The 25481-nt window shown below is 39.3% G+C and overlaps 1 protein-coding gene across 4 annotated transcripts; it reads right to left on the bottom strand.

The window, feature by feature from the left end:
* Nucleotides 1-1103: 1103 nt before the first annotated feature.
* On the bottom strand, nt 1104-20107 carry LOC119723605 (cytoplasmic protein NCK2-like). Of its 4 annotated transcripts, none has more exons than XM_038194341.1 (3): nt 20050-20107; nt 3157-4109; nt 1104-1590 (listed from the first exon to the last, which is right to left on the bottom strand). In XM_038194341.1, the coding sequence occupies exons 1-3, from the start codon at nt 20090-20092 to the stop codon at nt 1357-1359; spliced, it is 1230 nt and encodes a 409-aa protein (XP_038050269.1). In that variant the 5' UTR covers nt 20093-20107; the 3' UTR covers nt 1104-1356. The 4 variants fall into 4 exon arrangements, with proteins under 4 accessions (XP_038050269.1, XP_038050268.1, XP_038050270.1 ...); XM_038194340.1 differs by lacking the exon at nt 20050-20107 and adding an exon at nt 8934-9158; XM_038194342.1 differs by lacking the exon at nt 20050-20107 and adding an exon at nt 12728-12808 and having other exon boundaries at nt 1105-1590.
* Between the last annotated feature and the right edge of the window lie 5374 nt (nt 20108-25481).

Below are 25481 nucleotides of genomic sequence, written 5' to 3'. Positions count from 1 at the left end.
TTTCAGTAGAATGTGACTTGATGAACCCTAACTCCCTAGCATCTTTTACTAGGAACCGGACCAAGTCCATCAAAATCCATCAATCACTGTGCGTCCAATACAAAACTGTACATGACATAATGGAATCCCACCACTGACGTACTGGTTGACATTCATGGACTTGCTACACATGGCTTTTTACACAATAGCAGTACAGGAAGCTAGGCAAAATCATTTGGATACCCCTAGCACTGCTTCAGGCCATTATGCCCAAGTCCATCATACTCCATCAATATGTAGTCACGCCAGGCCTTCTGGACCAAGTCCCCCAAAATCCACCCAAATGGCGGGATGGATTTTGATGGAGTTGGGTGGTTAGGGCTACAGACTGAGTGACATATGGTTGACATGTGACTGACTTGATTGCAATTCTCTGACAAAACTACGCATTTGTCCTCATTCCCTCTGTTTCCCAGAACACTGAAGTACGACAACAGGTGCGTTGAGAGTTTAGAATGAATTTGGCAGGTAAACCCAGGGCGAGTCAGAAAGAAAGTGACCTGACTGTTTTTTTCCCCTTAAAAACAATTAAATTTGATACACCAATGAAGTATGTCTTAAAAAAGAGAGCATGTTCTTCCACTCATCTGCAAAACAGGATTATTGAACTTGCTCCATTCTATCAGAAACTATGCATGTTTTACTGAAAGAACCTATTTTTATAGCAGTCAATGGAATAGATGTAGTATTGAAAGCTATTGAGCCGAGTGAGAATTACAGATTACACGCAGGCATTCAAATACAAAATCACATTTTCAATCATTTGAGTCAATACTGAAACATTATCGTTACTGTCAGATTTTGTGTTTTGAATGTGAAGAACAAGTCAACTTTTTTTTTTCACGGAAATATTGATGGTGATTTTTGTCTGTTTTCGTTCATTCATGGAGGTGGGAAAACATTTGGTTTAATTGTATTTGATGGGTATTCATCAGTTCATAGCACGGTACATGATGAGTGGTGGACAGCTGAATTTTAAGATTTCTTTTTATTTAAATAGACATAACTTGGGAATTGAGTGAAATGACGAGAAATTGTCCACAGTTACTAGTCAATAACATGTGCTTCATCCCTATGTTATTTTTAATGAAATGCAGAGAGCCACATATTTTTAAAAATAGTTTTTCTAATTCGGTCACTTTCTTTTTGACTTACCCTGTAGACCTACTATTGGTTGCAAACATGAAGCCATCCCCATTTCAGGAATGGGAACAACCCTGGAACGATATGTGAGGAGAATTGATTTAAATTCTTAATGAGCCGACTATTTTAATCAATATCTCACTAAATGTCTTCATCTCCAAGTTCTTCCAAATCTTACGGTGGGTACAGAGCCGCTCCGTTATTGCAGACCTCCTTGTAAGGTTTGGTGAGGTAAAGCTTAAAGTTCGTCTTGCTACAACTGAAGATCGGGGCTTTCTTGTAGTGCTCTATCAAGGCCTCCAAGCTCTCGAAGCGTTTGGAACCGATGCAGTATTGGTCCTCCAGACGCTGGACTTTGAAATGCTTGATTTTGTCCGGAGCCTTGACGGATACCGAGTAGCCACCAAGCTGTCAAGAGAAGACATCAATGGACAGGTTAATACTAACAAGTACATGTATAACCCTGAAGTACATGTACATATACATGTACATGTACACACAGGAACCTTAAAGGGGTATTATGGCCTGAAAATGCCCGCAAATTTCATGTTGGGGATTGTTAAATTGCTTATCCTATTTCAAAGGTCTAGCTGAAGGGAAACAAACCTAATGTCTTACCGTTCCCGAGAAAAGATGGAAAAACCCAGTTGTGTACATCAGACACGGTGGACTTTTTGTGGCATACGCATACATGTACATGTATACCGTACTCCTACACATCGTGCGTGTGACACATACATGTACATAATACAAACAGCACCAATACAAAAATGTTGTTTCTCACACGACCGCAGAATGCGAACAGCTGTGCGGCTGGATTCAATCACAACTAGCACTCAACAGCTCGATTTTTGAAAGTCAAAATGTTGACCCCATAAAGTCGTTCCTGCATCGTTCTTGCAAGAATTAACATACAAACACCCATTTTTTAAAGGATGGTTGTGTGGATCTTGATATCTCTTTCCCATTAATATCATTTCGTTTAAAACGCCTTTTGTATGGCCCAATTTGGTGAATTCCAGGCTGCAATATCCCTGGTCTACACAACCACTAGGTAAGGATAACCCAACATGGAACAATCTCCCATGCAAAGGTCACTCTCTTAAATAAACACTTTACACTGCTCGTTTGCGGTTCCTTCCTGCCATAAAAAGTGGCTATAAAACAAACAAACTGAACACTGGCATCTTTCATTTCCCAAAAAAAAAGGGTCACACTTAAAGGGAATGTACAACATTTGCTTTTGCTGCAATTTTCAGAAATAAATGGGTTTGGAGGATAAGTATGTTATAGCAAATATTGTTAAAATGACTTGTTTCATGTTTTGGGCTTGCAGATGTTGGAGAAACCAAGAAAACCAATCTCACATACAAATATACACCCGAGATTGACCTGTTAAAACAGCCATCAATTTCACTACAGTAAATAACATGACATTAAATTGGACCTTCACTTTTGTTGAATGTTAGCACGACGGACGTGAACACTGATCCAGTCTTTATGAATAATTGATTTGTAATTAGCTTGCATTGCCCAACCCACCCTGTGTGAAACAAGACAGATGGTGGCATTAAGTAAATATTATGAACAAGCGGAATAGTGTATGTATGCATTCAAATACAGTATACGGAACGAAATATGAAGCTATTTTTGAAGAGGAATCACGCTCCTGTCCTGAGTTCCCATCCATTTTCCCCCCAACATTACAGCTCTTGAGTGTTTGTTTAGTAAAGGCCCAGTGGTCACTGAATCCTGCAAACTATACCCAGTCGTTGGGAGGGCATTTCATGCAGCACCTCACCCGTCACCTTTTGCTGGCATGACAGTGAGCTGGATGGGAACTCAGTGTGAATGTTTTTTTTAGGATAACCGGATTTTGAAATCTCCGATTTCTCCCACCACTCATTTCAATGCAAACTGACAAATACTGAAAGTCCTACCGACTGCCTGACCCTCGTAGTGGTGTATACTCACCGTTGTTTCGCTTTCTCTGATCAGGAACACTCCATCTTCACAGTTCAGCTCCATCAAAGTTCTCTCACTTTCCTCCCGTTTCAGGGTTCCACAGAACCAGATTTTGTGAGTCAACGAGTTTCCGTTCTCCGCCCGAGCTGAGCCCACGTTATTGGAGATAACCGGGTACGGGACCGGCGCCGGTTGCGTATTCGCCGTAATCTCCTCCACATAGTTTTTGGGCACCAGGCCGATCTCCCCCTTTGTGTTCCGCGCCTTCCACCACTCGGGATCGTCTTCCGGTCTCTGCAAGATCTCCAGCCGCTCTCCTTGTTCAAAGTTGAGTTCCTCGTCGTTGCGTCCCTGGAATTTATACAGCGCGACGACGCTGTGTATAAAATCTTCCCCGAAGACGTTCTCGTCGCCTTTGGAGCTCACGCTGGACTTTTGGCTGGCCGGAAGGCTGTCGCCGTCTACGTTGACATAGTTTGACGGGAACCACCCGCTTTCTCCGTTGAACTCCCCCCGCCACCACCCGTCCCCAGATTTCTCCAGGACAGTCAGGTTTTCGCCTTTGATCAACGAAAGCTCGTCCGGTCGACACGCCGTGTAGTTGAATATGACCGTGGCAGGTAGAGAGAGCTGGTGGGACTCGGCCGACTCGGCCATATCGCGCGAGGCGTGCTCCGAGGTGTGGGGCAACGGCGAAGGTGACGGAGCCATTCCGGGCTGCTTCGGGTCTCGCGACGGCACGATCTTGTCCCGCAGCTTGTTCATGAAACTCTTTTTTTCCTTCTTGACAAAGTTTGAGGGAACATAGCCCGCCTCGCCGGAGGCTTTGCGCACCTTCCACCAGGACTTGGTGTCGTCGATGAGGGTGAGACGCTCATTTTTCCGGATGTTGAGTTCCTCTTGCTGGTTAGCGGTGTAATCCCACTTGGCTAAGACGAAGACTATCTCCTCATCACTCATGACTGCAATAACAACAACAAAAATAGTTGGATTCAGAAATTAAATTAAATGTTTAAAAAAACAGGGTTACACTGAGTGGCGTCCAGTGTGCGCTCTGTCCACCCCACTCTGATGCAAGCATGGGAAATGTTCCACCTGATATAGCGGCACAGCATCCTGCAAAACAGGGTTTTCCCTGGTTCCTCTTCCCAGAAAGATTAATCAATTTACAACACACCATTTTTGCAAGGGGTCCAAGTTCACCTGTATTCTTACAACACACATACAGTCACACACACGTCCTGTTTTATTGTGGCCACACACTATCACATCATGGAGTCATGGAGCTATATAGCTCCATGATCACATCAAATGACTAAAGAAAACATACAAAGAACGCATATCACAAAAGTGTATTGACCTTACACTGTCTGCAGTGTGATAATTTATGTACATGTACAGTTTACGTGAACATGTGCACAAGCAGTACACACGGGTACATGTAACGGTACTATACATACATCCCTTGTTAAAAGGGAATGTACATCACTGGCTTTTGCTGTAATTTTCAGAAATGAACTATTTGAGGGGTTAGTATAATAGACAAAATATTGTTACACTGACATGTTTGAAGTTTTGTGTTGAAAATGCTGGAAAAACCCAGAAAAACAAAAACAATTAAGTAGTCTGGTTCCCTGACTCCACTAAAGATAAAATGGATCCATTTATAGATGCCGGAAAATTGTAAGGTAAGGGAACCAGTCTTGCTGGCCTGCACCCGTTTCATGAACATGTACCCAATAGCAAACAAAATTTGGACTGAAAAAATGGTAAATTTTGAGCAGTAGTTGCTAAATAGTTAGGTTTTTCCAATGGTGGTTGGCCGACCACCGTTGGAAATGTATACAAAAATACCATTTTCTTGAAAATGACTTCACACCAGGTGCCATAATTTTACAGGATGCTTTAGACTGTCATTTACCAACATCCTAGTAAGGTATTTCGTAAAAACTTGATACTTTTATTTGTCGATGTTTGCAAATGTTGTATATTCCCTTTAACGATGCTATATTGTGCATATACTGCAGTACAACCGGGCCAATTTTTGGCTCTGCTTAATATAAAAAAATTGGTTTTTATATCTGGCTATGGGTGGAATGAAAGGTAAAACAATGTCACTTCTGTGTTGCAGAGTGCAGACTACAGTTTGAGGAGACTTTAACAACAAAATTAAAGGAACATTTTCTAAATGTCTTTTTTTAGCATTAAACATAAGTGACGACCATCAAAACGCATGTCGTCAAAAGATCAGTGAGTGAATGGGTTGCAATGACCTGACAATTCCCTGAAGTCTATAAGTTGCTCCATTTCATATGAAGTAGGGTCAGGGAACCAGACTACAAGCACAGCAACTTTTTCTTGGTTTTTCCAGCACCTATGAACACAAAACTTAAAACAGCTCAGTGTAACGATATTTGCTATAAAATACTAACCCTCAAATCCATCCATTTCTGAAAATAACAGCATAAGCAAATTTTGTATATTACCTTTAACCCTAACCTTCTCAAATCCTCCAAAATCCTCTTTGCAAAATGGAGGATTTTGCAGGATTTAGGCTATATGGCAAAAGCGTGTGGCTGATTTTGGAGGATGCACTGTGTCAAGGTCTTAGGTCAGACTTTGTTTATGCTCAGGCAAGCATACATTTAGGCCTAGATTATACTTGAAATCATCCGCACTGCTCCAGGATGTCGCTGGCTCTGCTACAACATATAGACAGTGATTGCTGGAGGATTTCGCAGGATTGAGCCAGTGGTCACCCCTCCAAGGACCACAAACAAGAAATAACGGAAGATTTTGCAAGATTGAGGCTGTATGCAATATTTACATGGAAGCAGTTGGAGGATTTTGCAGGATTGAGGTCGCATCCTAGCACAATTCCTTGGGAGTTAAAGTTAAAGCAGTGAGAGGTCCAAGTAGCCTCATGGTACATAAATGTAACGCGAGTGACGGTGGAATTGCCCTAATCCAACCAGAGTGCAACAAAAAAAAAAACCTGTGTAACACCACACACTAGATTTGACTAGGCTACAGATATTAATTACCCTGACCTGAGAAGGTGTAGATGCCTGGCTACCCAGACAGGTGTGGGTTTGCAGGGATCTTTATTGGTCTCTGGTATGATGACAATGATGTCACTGCATACCATAAATACCTCGTCTTGTCTCTTCATGAATTTAAACTCAACGCTTGACACCATTTGTTACATGTATGTCATGATAAGGGCCCTTCAAAGTAAAGGTTAGGGGTAGAAGATAATGAAGTTGTAGCTTATCACCTTCTGTCATGTTAAATTAATTGATGGAGCGTGCAACTGTGTAAAACTGCCTATACAGACCCCTCTCATAGACAGCCATCTTGGTAAGCAATTACGACTGCGTACCAGAGTTGTAATGACTCGAGTCAATGACTCAACTCGAGTCCGACTCGAGTCACAATTTTTGGTGACTTGACTCGACTCGAGTCCCTATTAAAGGGTAAATGACTCGACTCGACTCGAGTCCCTCATCAGAAGACTCGACTCGACTCGAGCAAAGGCTAATAAGACTCGAGTCCCAACTTTGCGAAAAGTATTTGCAATGACTTACGGTGCAAAATTATGCTCACTTCGCTTTGCGAATAGCAGTCATGTATAAATATACAACGTGTCACAGACTCCCACCTCATGGTTCTAGAACGCACAAAATACTATCCAGGAACCAGATTGTTAAACACATTTTCTAATTCGCTGTTTCATCATTGGCTTTGGGCAATTTCTTATAAAGCGCTTGGATTCGAACGCTGGCTAAACTTATGGCCTCCTTTTATAAATTTTGGTATATGTTCAAATATTCATGACTCGAATTGACTCGAGCTAAATATTTGACTCGACTCGGCTCGACTCGACCTTTTGACTCGACTCGACTCGAGTCACTTCTTTAAAATGACTCGACTCGACTCAAGTCACTTCTTAAATATGAATCGACTCGACTCGAGTCACAAAAATCAGTGACTCGTTACAACTCTGCTGCGTACAAATGTATTCAATGCCATCAGGTACGTGTGAGCGCAGTGTGCAAAATGTTCTATCTGATGTCATTTGAGAGAGATCTATATGGATTAGAAACACACAAAACCTGATTTTGGAAAAAGTAAATAAAAAATTTAAATACTGATGTGAAATAACAGTTCAAAAAGTCATCAAATCTATTAGCAGCGCTTGTTTCTTTTTTTTCCGATTTCGGGTCTGTCATAAAATCAAGCTGCGTCCATATCTACAACTACATGTACACTGTAAGATATGTGCCACTAGAAATATTATTCAACAAACATAATCTACCAGGGTAAAAATTAATTACGAGAAATCATACAGCCAACAAAAGTGTTGACTGGTATGTTGTCTGTGTTATCTCAGTGACACCTCTTGATCCCAAGGTATTGGAGATCCAGGAACGATATGTCATCGGGCTTGTCAATTTTATTGTCTCTTTAAACGCTGGGTTTTCTATATATGAGGAACCGAAGTGATCCTTTTCATCATCGAAGTATCTATCAAACACCTGGAGATTCTCAGAAACTGGGGACTTCCGCTGGAGTTTAATGACACCACATGTATTATTGTAAGTTGTAAAATATAAAACTCAAGGAGGTGAATTTAAATCCTTGCACAAACATTCAGTTGTGTATAGAAATTACGGTCACACTCATAGTACAGTCATAATTTTACAATATTCACTTTAAGGGTGAGGATATTTTTGCACAAATGCAATCTAAATTTTGACATCATGATACATTCGTGCTAATATTCATGAGTTCGCATTGATCAAAGGTTTATACTTAAAAACATGTGATTTAAATAACACAACAAATCAGACAATGAGGCTTCAAAGATAAATGAAGTGAACAGTTCAACAAATCCGACACCAAATCTGAAACTATTTTGTAATCTAACCAAACAGGAAGTCAGTCAATACTTGGCCAACAATATCACCGCCCAACATTGTTGTCTGAAGTAGGTGAGGGAGGCTGAAGATCATTTGTTTCTATGGAGAACATGAGCTTGTATGAATTGCCTAACCATTATTTGTGCCACACTCTGTAAACCATTAGCATAAATTTGTACTACATTGTATTACATTGTGTTTAATCACTGAAGAATCAATAAAACCATAAGAGTGCTGGGGCAGTTTCGGATGCTACAGTGAGTAATAAATAGGCAGATCGGTTTCGGGCACTACAGTGACTAAGGGTTAGTGTAGGCATTCGGAATCGAGGGTCACTCGACTCCGACACCTCTGTGAGCCGTGTCTTGGCCATTATGCGTCTTGCAATGCCATGGTACGGACAATTCGTGCGATTCACAATGCAGTGCGCCACCAAGAGTTTGCCACAGAGAGTTTATTTTTCCCAGTGCATTGTGGAGATGGTCGACAAATTCGCAGCGCGGGACATTTGAAATTGTTCATTTTTCCGGTCAGTAGTTTCGTTAGCATACGATTCAAAGTATCTGTTTGCCCTTTTCTTTTCTTTTTATCAATATGATGTTTTTTTGTAAGGTGGCAGAACGCTATGCCCCAATCTACAACAAGTTTACTCAAGTTGTCTACCGACACTCATTCAAATGGGCCATGTTTTGTCAACCGGGCTAAACTTGAACTCTCCATGGCAAACTCTTGGTGGCGCACTGCACTGCGAATCGCCCGAATTGGCACAACGGACACCCTTGGTTTTTCCAGACAGAAGATTTGGACACATTATTGTTAACCAACTTTACGCAAGCTACACATTTCTGATTTGTATGTACATACATATTCGAGTGACTTCCCAATCGGCCTCATTGTCACTGAAATCTGCCATAGTTTCCTGGTTTAAATAGCCACCTCACTTCCTGCTGTCGGTGCGCTTTGCTGGACTCCGGGATGATGACAACTTGAAAATTACTCAGCCATTAGCCAACACCCTTGAAACTATCCAACTATTTTAACTCATCGGGTGTGCCTGATGGGAATGACTGTGCATTTAACGAAGATGACAAGAACGTAGATTCGTTGAACGCAGCAAACGGCGCAAGAGGACAAAGTTGTAGATCCAATCGCGAGCTGGTGAAACAGAGAGAACTGGCTAGTGCCGATGACGATCAGTTGCACTGTCACATATGAATGTTCTTGTACATGTACTGGACAACGGAGACGATTGTTGAAATAAAAACAGCCAAATTGCAGTCTTGCCCAGGGATTTGGGAAAATAAAACATTCAGGAAATGTAAGGAAACCGAGCTGTACACGTGTGTTCCCCTGTTGGGTCACAGATAAAATGTCCTCTATTTCGTTCCGAATCCAAGGTTTAGTAATAAACACTTTGTACTACTTCCTCTTGGGCTGTCACCTTCGATCGTAATCTGATCAAAACATTTGCATAAGATTTCTTCTTTATGGTGTGACGATCCACGCAAGGTGCCCCATGATTCCTATTATGGTAATTGTACTCACACACAAAAAGATTGAAGCATTGTGTTTGTGATGTTGTGTACAAAAGCTGTGCTATCCAGACTCGGTGAGCTCAATTACAATGTTCACCTGCTGAAGACTTCCTTGAAGGATTCAATAAGACATTTCATGCATGATAGGACCACAAACCAGACAAAAGATTGGAGGTTAAAGACCTTTTCGTCACTAGACAAATCTCGGGGTTGACGCAGGGTTGAAAACATGCAGCGTTTCACACTTTGAAAATTTTCAACCCTGCGCCAATCCTAAAAAAATGATTTCGCCGCTGGTTGAACTCAACCCTGCTCCAGAGTCCAGGGTTGAGATTTGCAACCCGGGTTGAAACTCTCACCAGGGTTAAAAAAAAAAAGCAGTGACCAAGCGAAATTAGCTCAGTTTGGAAGAAACAAGTGTGAAACGATGCGGGTTTGATTGTGGGGTTGCAAAATAAAAAAACTCAACCTGAGGCGGCACTGGGTTCACCCAGGGTCGAGTTCAACCCGGGTTAAGAGGCTCTAGTGTGAAAAGGCCTTATTATTATTAACACCTCCTGCACCTTTCCACAGCAGACAGGTCAAGCAATGACAATAATTATTAGTCTGCGTCAGTGTTGTCCCACACACTGCTTTTGGGCAATTCCATCGTTACAGATGTTACATTCAGAGCCTAAGACCAATTTGAAACAATCAAGTCAAGTACTTGCAGTGAAAGCAAGTTTTATACATTTGGAACAAACCCTAGCTTAGGCCATAATGTACAACTAGCAGAATTAATTAATGAAATACACGTATTAAGCACTGTAAACGACCGTTACGACGTTACGCTTTAAGTCATAGGTTTTTGACTTTCAATATGCATTGATATAAGTCTCTGAAGTTTCCTGCTAGAATTTAATGAAATAATGTTGTGGTGGATATAGGTTCACTCCATAAAAACACCAATATTTTACAGAAAGGTACTTCGATGTTATGGAAACATCATGCTTTTGTTGTTACGGACGTTACATTATTAATGTTATAATGTTAAATTTGTCGCTTTTCAGCTATGTCCACTTTTGCGTGGAATTGCCCCTTTATTTAATTTCAGAAATTCAGGTTCATATGGAAATGTGAAAACATAGTAACTGTGAATAGTGTGAAATAAAAGGGTATTATTATCAGCTGGAGGATTCATGAAACATAAATTAAAAATTGCAGTAATGTAAACTGGACAAACTTGCATCAATGTAAAGTTACACCAGTAAATGAAGCTCGTGTTATCAAAATATAGGATAGTGTTGCAAGATATCACAACATGAATGACTTCTTAAGTACCACTGACATGACTGAATAAACAGTGCTTCCAACTGTACCTAACCACAGCTTTCATTTTTAGACATACATGTTATTCCTTCAAGACCTTTATTAATTTCACCCTGAAGCTCGGTTCATACTTCACGCGAAAGCGAAAGCAAAGCGAAATTTGTGACGTCAATAATACATTCGAAGCGCGTCCACCATTGTTGATGACATGAATTTCGCTTCGCACTTGCTTTCGCGTGAAGTATGAACCCGGCTTAACCCTGCTCATTCCAACAGGATCCAACAATTGTACATATATCTGCTGGGTCCTGTTGGATTGAGCAGTAAACCAAAATGTGGACACTCAAAATGCGAGCTGTTGGGTGCTAGTCATGAATCCTGCTGCACATGTTCCATCAGCGCATCACACTTTGCAGACGTGCGAGAAATAATTTGTGTATTGGTGCTGTGTATTATTATGTGTCACACATACGAGTAGATCGTAAAATTGAATGGGCACAGCTGGAAAAAAGTATGCACATGAACAAAATGTCTGCCGCGTCTGATGTTAACTGCTAGGGCTTTTTTCATCTTTTCTAGGGAAGGATAAGACATTAGGTTAGTTTCCTTTCAACCAATCCTTTGGAACAGGATAAGTAAACAATCTAAAACATAATTTTCAGGGATTTCAGGTCGTAACGTCCCTTTAAATTTTTTTTAAGTTGAAGAAGCAGATGACAACACAGCGTTCCATACTGCTTGAGGAATACCTGTACACGTATATCTAACCTTTCTATTGATCACGTGAGCGATGGAGAGTTGGAGACCGAACAAAACAGGAAATGACAGGTCTTCGGGGGAAAAGAACCGCAAAAAAGGTAGCGTTAGAGAGGAATTGATTGCGCGGGGTAGCTACGTCGAACAGCACCTGCGGGTATTATCATGCAACGCTACTGGGGACATTACACGGTAGCGACTCGATTCAATAGGGATGAGTTCATTGTCACTCTCACACTACTGATTCAACACAGATGGTAGGACAGTGAACCTACATTGTGCATATATAGGCATGCATGGGATTTGCGACTGTTGTACTGCGCAAGACTCAAATAGAAAAAGTCTTGTCTAAAATATCAAGATCAGTTTATTAATTCCCATCTCTTGTATTTGGTGACTGACACTCTAATGTACAAGTTGCCAAATGAGATAATTTTCAAGTTCTCAATTTCTATAAAAAGTAGAGTAGATCATTTGCAGCTATCCAAAAAGTAACTGACAAAATTATTGTTGAAAAGTTTGCTTGATTAAGATAGTAATGACAATAAACTCCCCATGAAATTATTCTTTCTGGCATGCTGTCATTTAAAAATTCATTTAAAAAAATAAATAAACGACGGCCATTTCCAAAATACGTCAAGCGACGCTTTTTAAAAAAATGTCCGTAGCTGGTTTGTAACTTGGCGAAGCCGTGAATGGGTGTGCACAAGCGTTATCACAATTGCTATTACTCGTCGGTTCAGTACATGACACAGCGTAGCTGCAATCGGCTAAGTGAGAACGTGTCTCGGACGCTGATTTCGGGTGCAACTCAAAACATGACTCGGCAACTTGTGAATTGAAATCGAGATCCTAGAACATTGTTTTCTCGGAATATACAGCATTCCCAAAACTAAAACGTCATCGGGTTAGTTGTTAAGCACCCTTCTTTAAATTTTGAGCACTTTTATTGCTTCAAACAAACAACAATGCATGACTGACAAATGATCTCCCCTACCTTTAAAACAGTGTAAATAAGTTCTACCTTTTAAAACTAGAATTCAACATTCAGGTACTTACCAACCACCATTAGTCTATTCCTTGATAGAAAGCCGAGTAAACTATGCAGGCCTTAGAATGATATTAACAAATTGTGTGTACCTGTACATAGACATGAATATCTACATTAAGTTGTTTCAGCATCACAGGATTAACATTTAGTGTAACGGAAATGATTTCCGCGTTTGTTTTTAAGGAACAAAATTGTGTCAATTTGTCAGCATGATGTAAGCGTACACCCAAACCAAACCAACCCCTAGTATGAGATGGCCATGATATGTTTGAAGAATGAGTCATTGGACCAAACAAGGGGCAAAAGTTAAGTAGGATTTCCTTTGACTGGATGGCAAGGCATGAGTCAGCACATGAATTCGTTGAGGAATCCACATTATTCATGGCAGGTTATGGAAGCCTTGTTCCTTGGCTGGATGCTCGTACAGAGACCTTGATTCCATGCATTCACGGACCACATGGCCTTGATATTATGTAGGCCTGCTTCGGTGGGGTTTAAATCCGGATTTTTCAAAAAATTTGGTTTGAATTCCACTAATCAGTTTCGTTTTCGGAAACCGGATATTCGAAACCAACCTTAAAAAAAATATTAAGCCTTTCATTTTTTTGTGACACAGGCTAATGAAAACAACTGGAACATCTCCCAATTTGCTTCATGGTCTCTGATTGTAACTGCAATCACTCGCTAGTGGTCTTCTTGGTGTAGGAATAGCCTGCCCATTCGACTACATAGAGTTCCCATCCATTTTTTTTCCCAACATTACAGCTCTGGAGTGTTTTTGTAAAGGTCCTGTGGTCACTGAATCCTGCAAACTATACCCAGTCATTAGGAGGGCATTTCATGCAGTACCTCCCTTGCCACTTTTCTTGGCATGACTGTGAGCAGGATGGGAACTTCTGGTGAAATCAAAAACCGTCATTCAGTTTGAATTTTTGGGGGATAACCGGATTTTTAAAATCTCCAATTTCTCCAACCACTATCCGTTTCCTTACAAAAAAAATATACCGACTCGGTCTACAATTTGCAAATGTTGAGGACTTGGAAGTGGGGAGGTGTTGGGTGTGGCGTGGGGAAGGTGTAGCAAATGCACGCTATTTTTTTTCCATTCTCATAAACAAGTTAAATACTATTTTTGAAATGTCATCGTTGTAAACCAACCCCAGTTTGGAAATATCCTGTTTTGTGTGTCACTTTCCTTTTGACTATAAAACATAAAAAAAAGAAAATACTTGCTAAATGTATAATCATTAACCCTAACTCCCTATTGAGTTTGACTAAGAACAGTACCAAGTCAGCCAAAATCCATCACTGACTCTGCTTCACATAATGCTTCAGGACCAAATCCGCCGAAATCCAGGGCAAATCCACCAGGTATAGGTGGATTTTGATGGACTTGGTGCTCATGGCTTGCCTACCAAATTCCCTCCCAAACGGGGGACGGATTTTGATGGAGTTGGGAAGGTGAGGGTAATAAAAAGTAAGTTTTCTTTAACCCTAACTCCCTAGGCCTTTTTGCTAGGATGTAGCCTCAATCCTGCAAAATCCTCCAATTGGCCTCATGGAAAAGTAGCATATAGCCTCAATCCTGCAAATTCCTCCGTTGTTTCTTGAATATGGTCCATGGAGGGGTGACCACTGCCTGAATCCTGCAAAATTCTCCGGCTATGACTGTCAATAGGCTGAGGCAGAGACATCCTGGAGCAGTGCGGAGGATGTCAAGTATAATCAAGGACTACATTTATGCACGGCTGAGCATAAACAACACAAGGTCCGGCCCAAGACCTTGACACAGTGCGTACTCCGAAATCAGCAATGCACTTTTGCCATGTAACCTCAATCCTGCAAATTCCTCCAATTTGCAAAAAGGATTTTGGAGGATTCAGGGCGGTTAGGGTTAAATGATGTCTGAAGTGTGGTGATAACAAATGATCACCATGTGGAAATTGTTATTTCTTTTTTTAATTACATTATTTTGTGCACTACAACTACATCTTTGAGCACTACAACTACTATGTGTTGCTACTGGCAACCCCCCCCCCCCCTCCCCCACAGTGACATATTGATCAGTCCCGCAGGTGCAGAAAGTTGAGAAGATATGAAACTAGTAGATGCAGTGAAGCAGAAGAAAACACATGCCTTAGCAGTGAGGTGTCCGACTCGGACTTGAAGCAAACCAGGCTATCCTTGAGCCATACCAAACAATGGATAACGCTAAGTGTACAATACAAAAGGCAGCTTCTGGAACAAGAGAGAGAGGCTGGGACCAGACCACGAGAAGGGGGGGGGGGGGGGAGTGAGGGGCCTCAGGCAGACTCTTGCCACTTCTTTAGACAGTCATAATTGTGCTGAACTTATTAGAAACATTTGGTTGTAAATCCTTTGTGTTGAAGGGTGTGTTTTGTTCCAATTCATTCATGTCAAAAATACCTGCAACTTAGTTACTGAATTCAAGAAGTTTTCAGCCAAAACAACAGTTAACCCTAACCAATCCGCCCTTCAAAATCCAACTGCATGTTTTGTTGATTCTGTCGGAGTGAGTACTTCACCAGTAAAAAGTGATTATGGGGTCAGGCAAACCACCATATTAACCATTACCCTAACAGAACTCATCCCATCAAACCCCAATGGCATGTTTTGTTGGAATCTGTCAGGATGGGTACAGTACGTACATTAGGCCAACCGCCACAATCAGAGTCCAACGGTTTGGTTGTTGAGTTACAAAGTGTTGGATTTCGCAAGAGTGAGGAAGGATCCTAGTAAATCACTTGAGGGGGTTAGGGTTAAATTAAGGTACGTTGAACTGAATGATTCCAAGTTGAAAATGTGACAAGTGACGTTTATTGCAGTTCTGTGGAATCCTGTCAATAGTTATCCTGGCACTACCAACCACTGAGCGTTGACCACATTACTAGACTGATGACTAACCATACACGCATGCTGTAGGGAGAGACCAGACAATCCACTAGTCAAACCACATTGACCACAGCACAGTGTGCGGGCTGAGGTTGTTGATCAACAAATGTTTGGACCAAACAAAGCTAAGGAAATGAGCCAGCTAAAAAACAAAATATTTTGGAAGTCACTCTCATCCCCCACTACACAAACCCTCCTGCTATTTAAACAGTCACAGGCAGTCAAAACTCACTTCCACTTCCCCTGCTACACCCCTAATATTAACAAAGGCTAGTCACCAGCAGTCAGATCATATACATGTATGTCAAGCAAGCACTGTGACTAGTCAAACTGGGTCAACAGACAAAGCAGGCAAGTTGTGGTCACAGCTGTTTTATCACTCACCCCGAGTCAAAGCATAATACTTAAAACAGTCCTGGCCAGTCAATCCTGCTTTATGTAGGCTAGGAGCTTTTATTAAACTGTTGAAAACAGTCACTTGATTCATTCTGACTGAAATGACAACTTGGCACAGAATGTATGTTTGCATATGAGGGTTAACCTAATTTACCACGAATACTGCAAACGTCTTTTTGTACATTCCAATCTTTTTGGCCTCCGTTCTGCTCACCAACAACTTCTGGCTGTATCGAGAATTTATCAATCTCGGGGAGACAGATCTTCCGCTCTAGTAGCACATCTCTCAGTTCATTCAAAACGGCTCTCAAAACACACTAAAGTAATCTTGCCTAGATGTACCTTATAAGACCAGATTGTGAATACATGTAGTGCTTGTCTTCAGTTTTTTTAGTTTTTCTCTTTTGTCCGTTTATTTTTGTAGTGTCATGGAGCGTTTATTTATTACGTGGATGTGTGCGCTTTATAAATATTTATTATTTTTTACTTATTATTAATATTATTTATTATTATTAAAAGTGGGAGGCCTAAGAAAGGTAAAAAAGAAGTTACATGTGACAAAACACAGAAGATAGTTAAAAATGCCTAAAACGTCGTTACATAATGCATCTTACACATTTTTGTAATTACTTCGATCATGATGATTGATACTTGATAGGCCCCTACTAGTCCGAAAATTTGGGACTCTCAATACTGTGTATGAGAGTCCCAAAACTTAAGGTATTGAAAACATGCAAAACAAGAAAATAGACTGGCACCTAAAACAACCAGTCTTTCAGTACTGCATCAATCAACCATGCCAAAAGAATTTAAGAAACATGTGGCATGAAGCGGGAACTAGTCTCAATTTACTACACATTTCTCCATAGTAAAGCCACCAGACTATTGACACTGAATGAAGAGGTCAGTCTTTCCAAATAGTTGGACCATGGTTGGACATGTACCAGTCTAGTCTTCAGCCCCATTTTGGAATCACTTGACTTCCCTCTCATGTGCAAAATATTGAAGAAAAGTCTCCTTTAAAAATTGAATGGAGTCTGCAAACTTGGTAGGTGAAATACTGAGGACATGTTCTTTGCCCCAGTGCAATTTTTGGAGAAATTTGCTGGCTAAACTGTGAGTAAAGTGGGCCTGATTTAGTTTTGCACGTTTCAGAGCACTCCAGAGCCCTGTCTGGGCCCCTACATGTCTTAAATTTTAAAAATGTTTGTCTTGTACTTGTAGCCTATCGCTTAAATTTAAAATTGACTGTTAAGTGTTAGGGCCTCTTAGTCTTACTTTTCTTAATCTTAAAGGAATTTTCCATTTCCTTATTATTTTTAATATGTTGACCAAAAATAGCTTTCTTACCTCCCCTTTTTTTTTGGGGGGGGGGTGTTTTAAATTTATCATTACTTTAATTTTAGGTTGCCACGATTCCCATTCAACACCTTTTTTTCTGCATTACCTTATGATCTGCCGACATCACTTTGCCATTCCACTCCCATATTTCATCTACACCAGCTATTACATGGGAAATAACATAGCCTAACACTTTTCATTGTCTTAAAAATAAAAGGCCTAGACATTGCCAGATGAGAGGACAAAATAGGGTCTACACTCATAGTCATACACTTTTTTCAATTTTCTTCTTCAAATTCTTACAGCTCAATTTTGGGGGATGAGAAACTGATGTACAATTCATGCTTCTATATAAATTGGAATGACTATAGTCTTCTACTTGTCTTTGCTAATTACAAATAATGATGATCAGGTATGACAGAAATGTCAAACTCAAGAAGCTGGGCCCTAAAATCATGCCATGTTCAGTTTTTGTACCCGTTTTAATGACATGAATGAACGATGAACACGACATGAATCATGATGACAAAGAAAATGAAGTGTTTTGTATTTTGCTGTACGATAATAATAACACAGACACCACAGTTGTTCTACATACCATATCACTGATGCTCTGTTCGACAAAAAAGAACAACGGAGTTTCGCTTTCGCCAAAAGCGAGGAAATTTCACTTTGAGTCAAAGGTTCACCTGAAGCCGTGTGTACACGGGACATATGCACGCGATATACAATCGAGAACAAAATGGCAGACTTCAAAGAAATAAGGCTAAATATTAATCCGCATCACGATAATCCTTCAAGAATATACAATGATTTCCCCTTATTCTTGCATTTTCTTCCTCTATAACGACCATTAGTTGAATATATCACAACAAAATGTCTTAATATTAATCTGGGCGGTTTTTCAAAGGGCTATTTTTCGATTGCGTATTTACCGAGGGAGTAAAATTTGCCCTGTCGGTAGCGATGACGTCATGGTTTCCGGTTTTTGGCTGATGAATTATTTCATTGCACCGTGTACAAAGGTCAGGAAAGTCCTTTTTTTCGTGGTGTGACATAATGGCCACGCGTGACTGAACACTTTACACTAGTTTTCGCACGTGGAGACCTCACATTTATGAACCAAAATATTACTTACGTAGCCTCGCGAAAAAAGCAGAGTATGAACATTTATATTTGGAAAGAAAACGAACTGGATAAAACAAGTCGCGTATTTTGTGGAGTCCGGCCGGCGGGATGGGGAGGGGGCAGGGTGGAATGGGGGTAGGGGTAGGCTTGCATTGCCCGGTCCGCATGATTGTTTGGACCAGAATTTTGTTGAAGAAAAAAGAACGGTCATTTACATTTCGATAAAACGATAAAGCCAGAACATGGATCATTTTTTTTTTTTTTTTTTTAAATTTTTTTTACGAATGCCTTGGTACAGTGGCCATACAGGGAGCAACCAAGTAAATGAATTTCATAGACATTTCATGGCGGACTCATTAGGTCCTAAAGATGTCTTTCCCGCGCGCTATTTTCGAGTTTTACCTCGAAAAAAGATGTTTTCCTTCCAATTGATCTTTTCCTAGAAATATTTAAGTCATTCACTTTTGAATGAGACATCTAACGAAAACAAACTCCACCGCGTCTAAGTTACTGAATTATTTCTTCACAACAATCGAATTATTGTTTGACAGACAATAATTCGGCTCTCGCATTGCGGGTCAATTGTTTTTACGTGTAAATTTTGAATTCTATTTCAGAGGGGGCAGACGCCCAAAATCGGAATAATGTAGTTTTGAAATTCATAACACAAAATATGGAAAATTCGTTAGATTTTTTTTCCTGAGGAGCACGGGCATAAATTTAAAATTGTTGGAGTTCACACGGTCAAGTTTACAGTCGAGAAAAAACAATGGTTTCCTTATGCAATATAGGTTTTCCCGGCAATTACAAAATGTTCTAATATTCAAATTCGTCCATCAACATCGATTTAGCACACTTCCACTGTTTAATTTTGTCTTTTGTCAGACAATTTCAAATTCAGTTCAAGCAAATTCAAACAATAAGCACAACTGAGTTCGCCCCGAGGTATTCTCGTCTCGTCCACGCCAAACTTTGTTGTTCAGGAATCAAATTCGTCTAATTAATTGATTTTTTTAAGACGGATTTGATCTCTGAATTCTGCCAATCGGCAACAGCTTAGACGAATTTGACCTGTGACGAATATTCTCGACTCGGACCCAGTGACTAAAGAGGGTGACCAAACTTTGAAATTGAAAGGTAAAATATGACTAAATTGGTTTTGTTAATTTAAAGGGTGCCGTGAAATTTTTCTCGGACGCAATTGAATGTTACAGTTAGTGATTTTGAATGTAAACTATTAAAAAAACCTATATGCATGGTGAAAAGTACGCAATGTCCGGGCGATGTCGACACACGGAAAAACAATCATCAGGTCACGCAATCCTCCTTGATCATTGAAGATAAAGCAAAACAGTTCTTCCTGCATATATGGCCTACATTTACTTTCGATATCAGACAGTCAATACGACAATACAACTCATGGCAAGTTGTTTATAGACCTTCGTCTTTGGGTGAAGATCCAGTGGATTTCTTACCATAAAATAGCAAGTACGGTACGTACAGTTGATTTAGTTTACAAAGAAATGTATAGGAGGGAAAGGTGTATACATACGCTTTTCGGTCCCGACATTATATCGGCGGTTTGAGTTGCCCATTGTTCCTTTGTCGGAAGAGCTTTTGTTTTAAACGAAAGAAATGCCAAGTGAATGAAACAAGGAAACAAAGCTACTAATTTGTATCCGACGGTGAGGGCGGAATGATTAATTGGGTCATAATTATCTTAGAAATGGGAATTCCCTAGTAATACGTGAAGACTATTGTAATGTATGTTTTTCCCGGCTATCTTAAAACATTTTTCCTTCGAATTCGCCGATTCTTAAATTCAATTTCGTCCAGTAATCGATTTGGCACACTTCCAATGTTTAATTTTGTCAGGCAATTCAAATTTAGTCAAAACAATGAGCACACGTTGTCGATATGGAGTATTCGATTTCGTCTCGCCTACGCGGAATCGTGTCATTCAGAAATCAAATTCGTCTAATTGATAAGACGAATTTGATTTCTGAATGCTGCCATTTGGCAAACAGCTTAGACGAATTTGATCTGTAATGATGAATTTTCTCGACCCGGTGACTAAAGAGGGTGACCAAACTTTGAAATTGAATAGTAAATGACTAGATTGGTTTAGTTAAAGCATGTGAACTTTTTTTTAAAATAGCCGGGAAAATCTATACATAGGCCCTATATTCTTTTACTTGCAAAAAACTACTTGTTTAGTAACAAGTGATTGAAAACAATGAGGCAACGCATATTTTGTCAGAGTTCACCACTTCATTTTATTAACATAAAATAAAATTGATTTTGTGACAGAACGAGTGATTTCCTTGAATCTTTTAAGTTACAAGTAAAATGGTGAATTTCCTTAATTAATCATACAGGCAACCTGAAATGCGAAGTTCGTGCGCTACGAGGATACTGTCTGAAAATTCACGTGGTCCAAATACCGCCCTCTATCGGCTATCAGCAAAATAAAATTGCGACAATCCCACACATGACGAGTCCCTTTTATGAGAGTTGTTTCATAAAAAAAAATTGCTTTTCAAATATTTCGTTTCACAGATCATAATTACTTGAAGAATGATTGAAATCTTGCCTAAGTTTCTAAGCTAGTTTTTATAATCTTGATTTAATCAAAGTGGACTTATTAAGATAAAGGCCCGAACAAAAATGTTATCTTGCATTTTAGTAGATTTCTTGCATAATTAATTAAAAGATATTGTTTACATGACAAGGGAAAATGTACATCCGTGTATTGCTAGCGTGCACTGGCTGAAATTTTACAAATTTAAGTAGATACAAATTTATAGCAATAATAATATTTATGATTGCCGAAAATGTTTGAAAGTATGACAATTTGTATCTATATCCATAATTTTGATGTTGTTATAACAAACATTATTATACCAAACATCACTGTACATGTCAGCTGAAAATATCAATTGATTTTTTAAAATTTAACAAATGTATGATACATGATTTCCAAATACCTTGTGTGGTTCGTGTATGAAGCTTTTTATGATAGAAAAAGTAAACAAAATAATTTATGACAATTATATCTTAAGATCAGGCCAAGTAAAAAATAAACCAGTTTCTCCTTTCTTTCCCAGCTGCAACTTTTTTTTAATCAATCATTTCAGGCATGCAACTGGGAATTTAGAAATAAAGGAGGAAATTCCAAATCACACAACTTTGTACAATGTTTTTCAATTTGTAATGGCATTCATGAGAAGTAAAAAAAAATAGGAAATCGGCAGATCCGAGGAAAAGTTGCATGCCTGATCATTTGCAATATACATGTATTTAGTTGTTTACGTCCTTCCAGTAAAATGGTAGCTTTGTATGCAAATTAAGAACCTGTTTTAAGGCATTACACTGGACGGCTCACTGGACGCAAAAGTGTCAGTAAAAGAGTCTAGAAAGTAGAAGAATCAATGATGGAAAATCCGCCATCTTGAAGAAGAAGAAAAAAAGGGCCTCCTCCCTTTTCTCAAAAAGTCCAGACGAGAAACTGTTCTTTTTTTTTTACTTGGCCTAACTAAGAATACCCCCAACAATGAAAGCATTAACATACAAAAATGGAAGTGATAAAAATAAATTCGACATTTTCATACCTTAAATTAAAAAAAAAAAATCTGCACCTGAGATAAAAGCCATGAAGTTATTTTATGAAGCCTTCAATATGAAGATAAAAAAACGGAATACCTTGTTACATCCTAAAGAAAACCTCTATGAAGAAAACTATTAAAAGCAATCTATTTATAAAACTTTTTTGTGTGTGGTAACAACAGGTGTGTGTACAGGAGTAAAAAAAAAATAGGAAGCCCAAAATGGCGCCCCCTATTTCTTAAAGGGAATATACAACATTTGCAAGCATCGAAAAATAAAACTACCAAGTTTTTGCAAAATACCTTACTAGGATGTTGGTTAATGACAGTCTAAAGCATCCTGTAAAATTATGGCACCTGGTGTGAAGTCATTTTCAAGAAAATGGTATTTTTGTAAAAATTTCCAGCGGTGGTCAGCCGACCACCGTTGGAAAAACCTAACTATTTTTCAAATACTGCTCCAAATTTACCATTAATTCAGTCCAAATGTTGTTTGCTATTGGTTACATGTTCATGAACGGGTGCAGGCCAGCTAGACTGGTACCCTTACCTTACAATTATCCGGCATCTGTAAATTGATCCATTTTATATTTAGTGGAGTCAAGGAACCAGACTACTTGAACAGTTTTGTTTTTCTTGGTTTTTCCAGCATTTTCGAACACAAAACTTCAAACATGTGAGTATAACAATATTTGATCTATTATACTAACCCCTTAAATAATTCATTTCTGAAAATTACAGCAAAAGCCAATGATGTACATTCCCTTTAAAGAATGTCTGCTAGTAGCACTTTTCAGATCTAGGACATGAAAGCCCAATTAATAAGCTTTCTTTTAGTAAAAGAATAATTCATATCGCTCATGTACTTTTCCAGTTATGGATTTTAAAACACAAATACATTTTCAAATTTTGTCCACAGATCACAAAAAAGGTAAGTGATATTTCAGCAAAATAAAAACAATTAACATATCAAAAACACTCTCATAACAGAACACTCTCATAACCACGATAACTGGCACTTATCATAACCTTTATTTAAACACCTTCTGCTCCAAATGTTAAAACAACATTCTTTATAATGTCAAGCGTTTATAGCCCTGCCCTGCCTTCTACTTGGCTACCCCGGAGACTTATGGGATCATTCTGATATCGTTGTTCATGATGCGACATGGTTTCATTTTACTGAAATATCACGTACCTTAAAGGGAAAATACAACATTTGCAAACATCAAAAAATAAAACTATCTAATTATTTTGAAATACCTTGCTTGACTGTTGGTGAATGACAGTGTAAAGCATCCTGTAAAATCATGGCACCTGGTGTACTGTCATTTTCAAGAAAAGTGGTATTTTTTGTATCAATTTCCAACGCTGGTCAGCCGACCAGCGTTGGAAAAAAACTTCTTTTTTTTCAAATACTGGCCCCAAGTGACCATCACATTTGTTTGTAAACGATTACACACCTATGAACAGGTACAAGCCAGCTAGACTGGTTCCCTGATCTTACAATTCCCCAATGTACATAAACTGCTGTTTCTTCTTAAATGGAGTCAGGGAACCAGACTACAGGAAAATGAAGGTTTTCTTAGTTTTTATAGCATTTTCGAACCCAAAACTTCAAAAAAGTCACTGTAACAATATTTGCTATATAATACGAACCCCACAATTCCAACCATTTCTGAAAATTACAGCAAAAGCAAATGATGTATATTCCCTTTAAATGTGATCTGTGGACAAAACTTAAAAACTGTGTTTGTGTTCAAAATTCTGTAACCGGAAAAGTTCATAAGTGACTTGAATGATTCTTTGACTAAAAGAAACCTTATTTAAATTATAATTGAGCTTTCACATCCTGAGAAGTGCTACATGCAGAATTTCTTTTAAAATTAAGGGGCGCCATTGGGTGTCCTTTTTTTTTTTTTTTTAACTCACCCTGTATATACCCTACATAATAAAGAGACACAAGTAATTGAACAGAGTTGGCCTTCATTATGGGCGGAGCTTATCAAACGGGAGGAGGAATAATCTGAAACAATATATTACTCAGATATGCTATGTGTATGCATATAGGTGCTTTCAGTTATAATATATTAAGTATTCTGCTTGCCCGTAACAAAAATAGTTGAAAATTGTCGAAAAATCTGCGGTTATGGTTTCACAATAACTACTTCATAATAAATATCTTAAGATCATTGCATACTTTTCTACTGAAATACATAATTGCTGACTATAAAGGTGCTAGGTGAACAATTTGTTTCGACATGATCGGATATCGGGAATTTTGTACACTGCCAGCTAAAAACAAAAAGGTTAGCATCTTTTATTTTAATAATTGCAGTTTTTCTTGTGACGCTTGAAATTACTCATTTGTGTTTACTTAAAGCCAGAGTCCATCATTTGCAACTATCCAAAAAAGTAACTGGCGTAATTATTGTTGAAAAACATACTTGGTTGAAAGATAGTAAGGGGACTAAACTCCCTGTGATATTATTCTTTCTGGCAAGCTGTCATTTTGAAGAAATCAACAAAAGAAGGCCTTTCCAACGGTGCGTCTTAAGACGCACCATAGGAAATTCAAATTAGTAGTTCGTTTTGTTATTCGGCGAAGCGCGCACAAACATTGGCACAACGCACACGCGCACGGGGTTGCTGTAATTCGTCGGATCGGTGCGGACATCGCGTAGCTGCAATCGGCTCAGTGAGAACGTGTCTCGGACGCTGAATTCAGGCCCAATTCAAAACGAAATCGAGATCCTAGAATGTTGTTTTTCTCGAAATGTACAGCTGAAGCTGAGACGAAACTTCATCGGGTTAGTTGTTCAGTACCCTTCTTTAGATCTTGAGCACTGCTGTTGCTTCAAACGAACAAAATGCACAAATTACAAATGATGGACTATACCTTTAATAGTTGAAAGGAGTATGTTGGCACCACAGTGCTATGTTAAATTATTAGAGCGCTAACTCTTCATTCCCCGCGGAGATACTTTGAAGCCGTCCCGAGCGCAGGCATTTTGAACTCATGTGCGTGTTTGCAGAACATAACAAAGATGGAATGAATTTCGGATAATGTACTCAAAATGCAACGCGCAAGAATAATGTTTGCATTTACACTGTTTGCGCAGAGCAAAAGGAAACGCTCATTTACTGATTGTGCGTTTCGGTTTCGGGCGTATCGGCTTCGATAACGGACCGGTATAGGATATAAAGGCAGATATGCAAATACCTGTGCTAAAACCAGGTTTTTTCATAGGTTTGTGCACAAACATGAACGGGCCCAGCAGGCTTCATTTTGTTCAGCAAGTTAGCGGTCCAGTAATTTAGCTCTATGGTTGGCATGCAGTGCACAACTGTATACTTTACTGAACTTCTTAAGACATAT

The sequence above is a fragment of the Patiria miniata genome, unplaced genomic scaffold (assembly GCF_015706575.1).
Source record: "Patiria miniata isolate m_02_andy unplaced genomic scaffold, ASM1570657v1 HiC_scaffold_17, whole genome shotgun sequence".
NCBI lineage: Eukaryota > Metazoa > Echinodermata > Asteroidea > Valvatida > Asterinidae > Patiria > Patiria miniata.
This window is presented reverse-complemented; position numbering and strand designations above follow the sequence as displayed.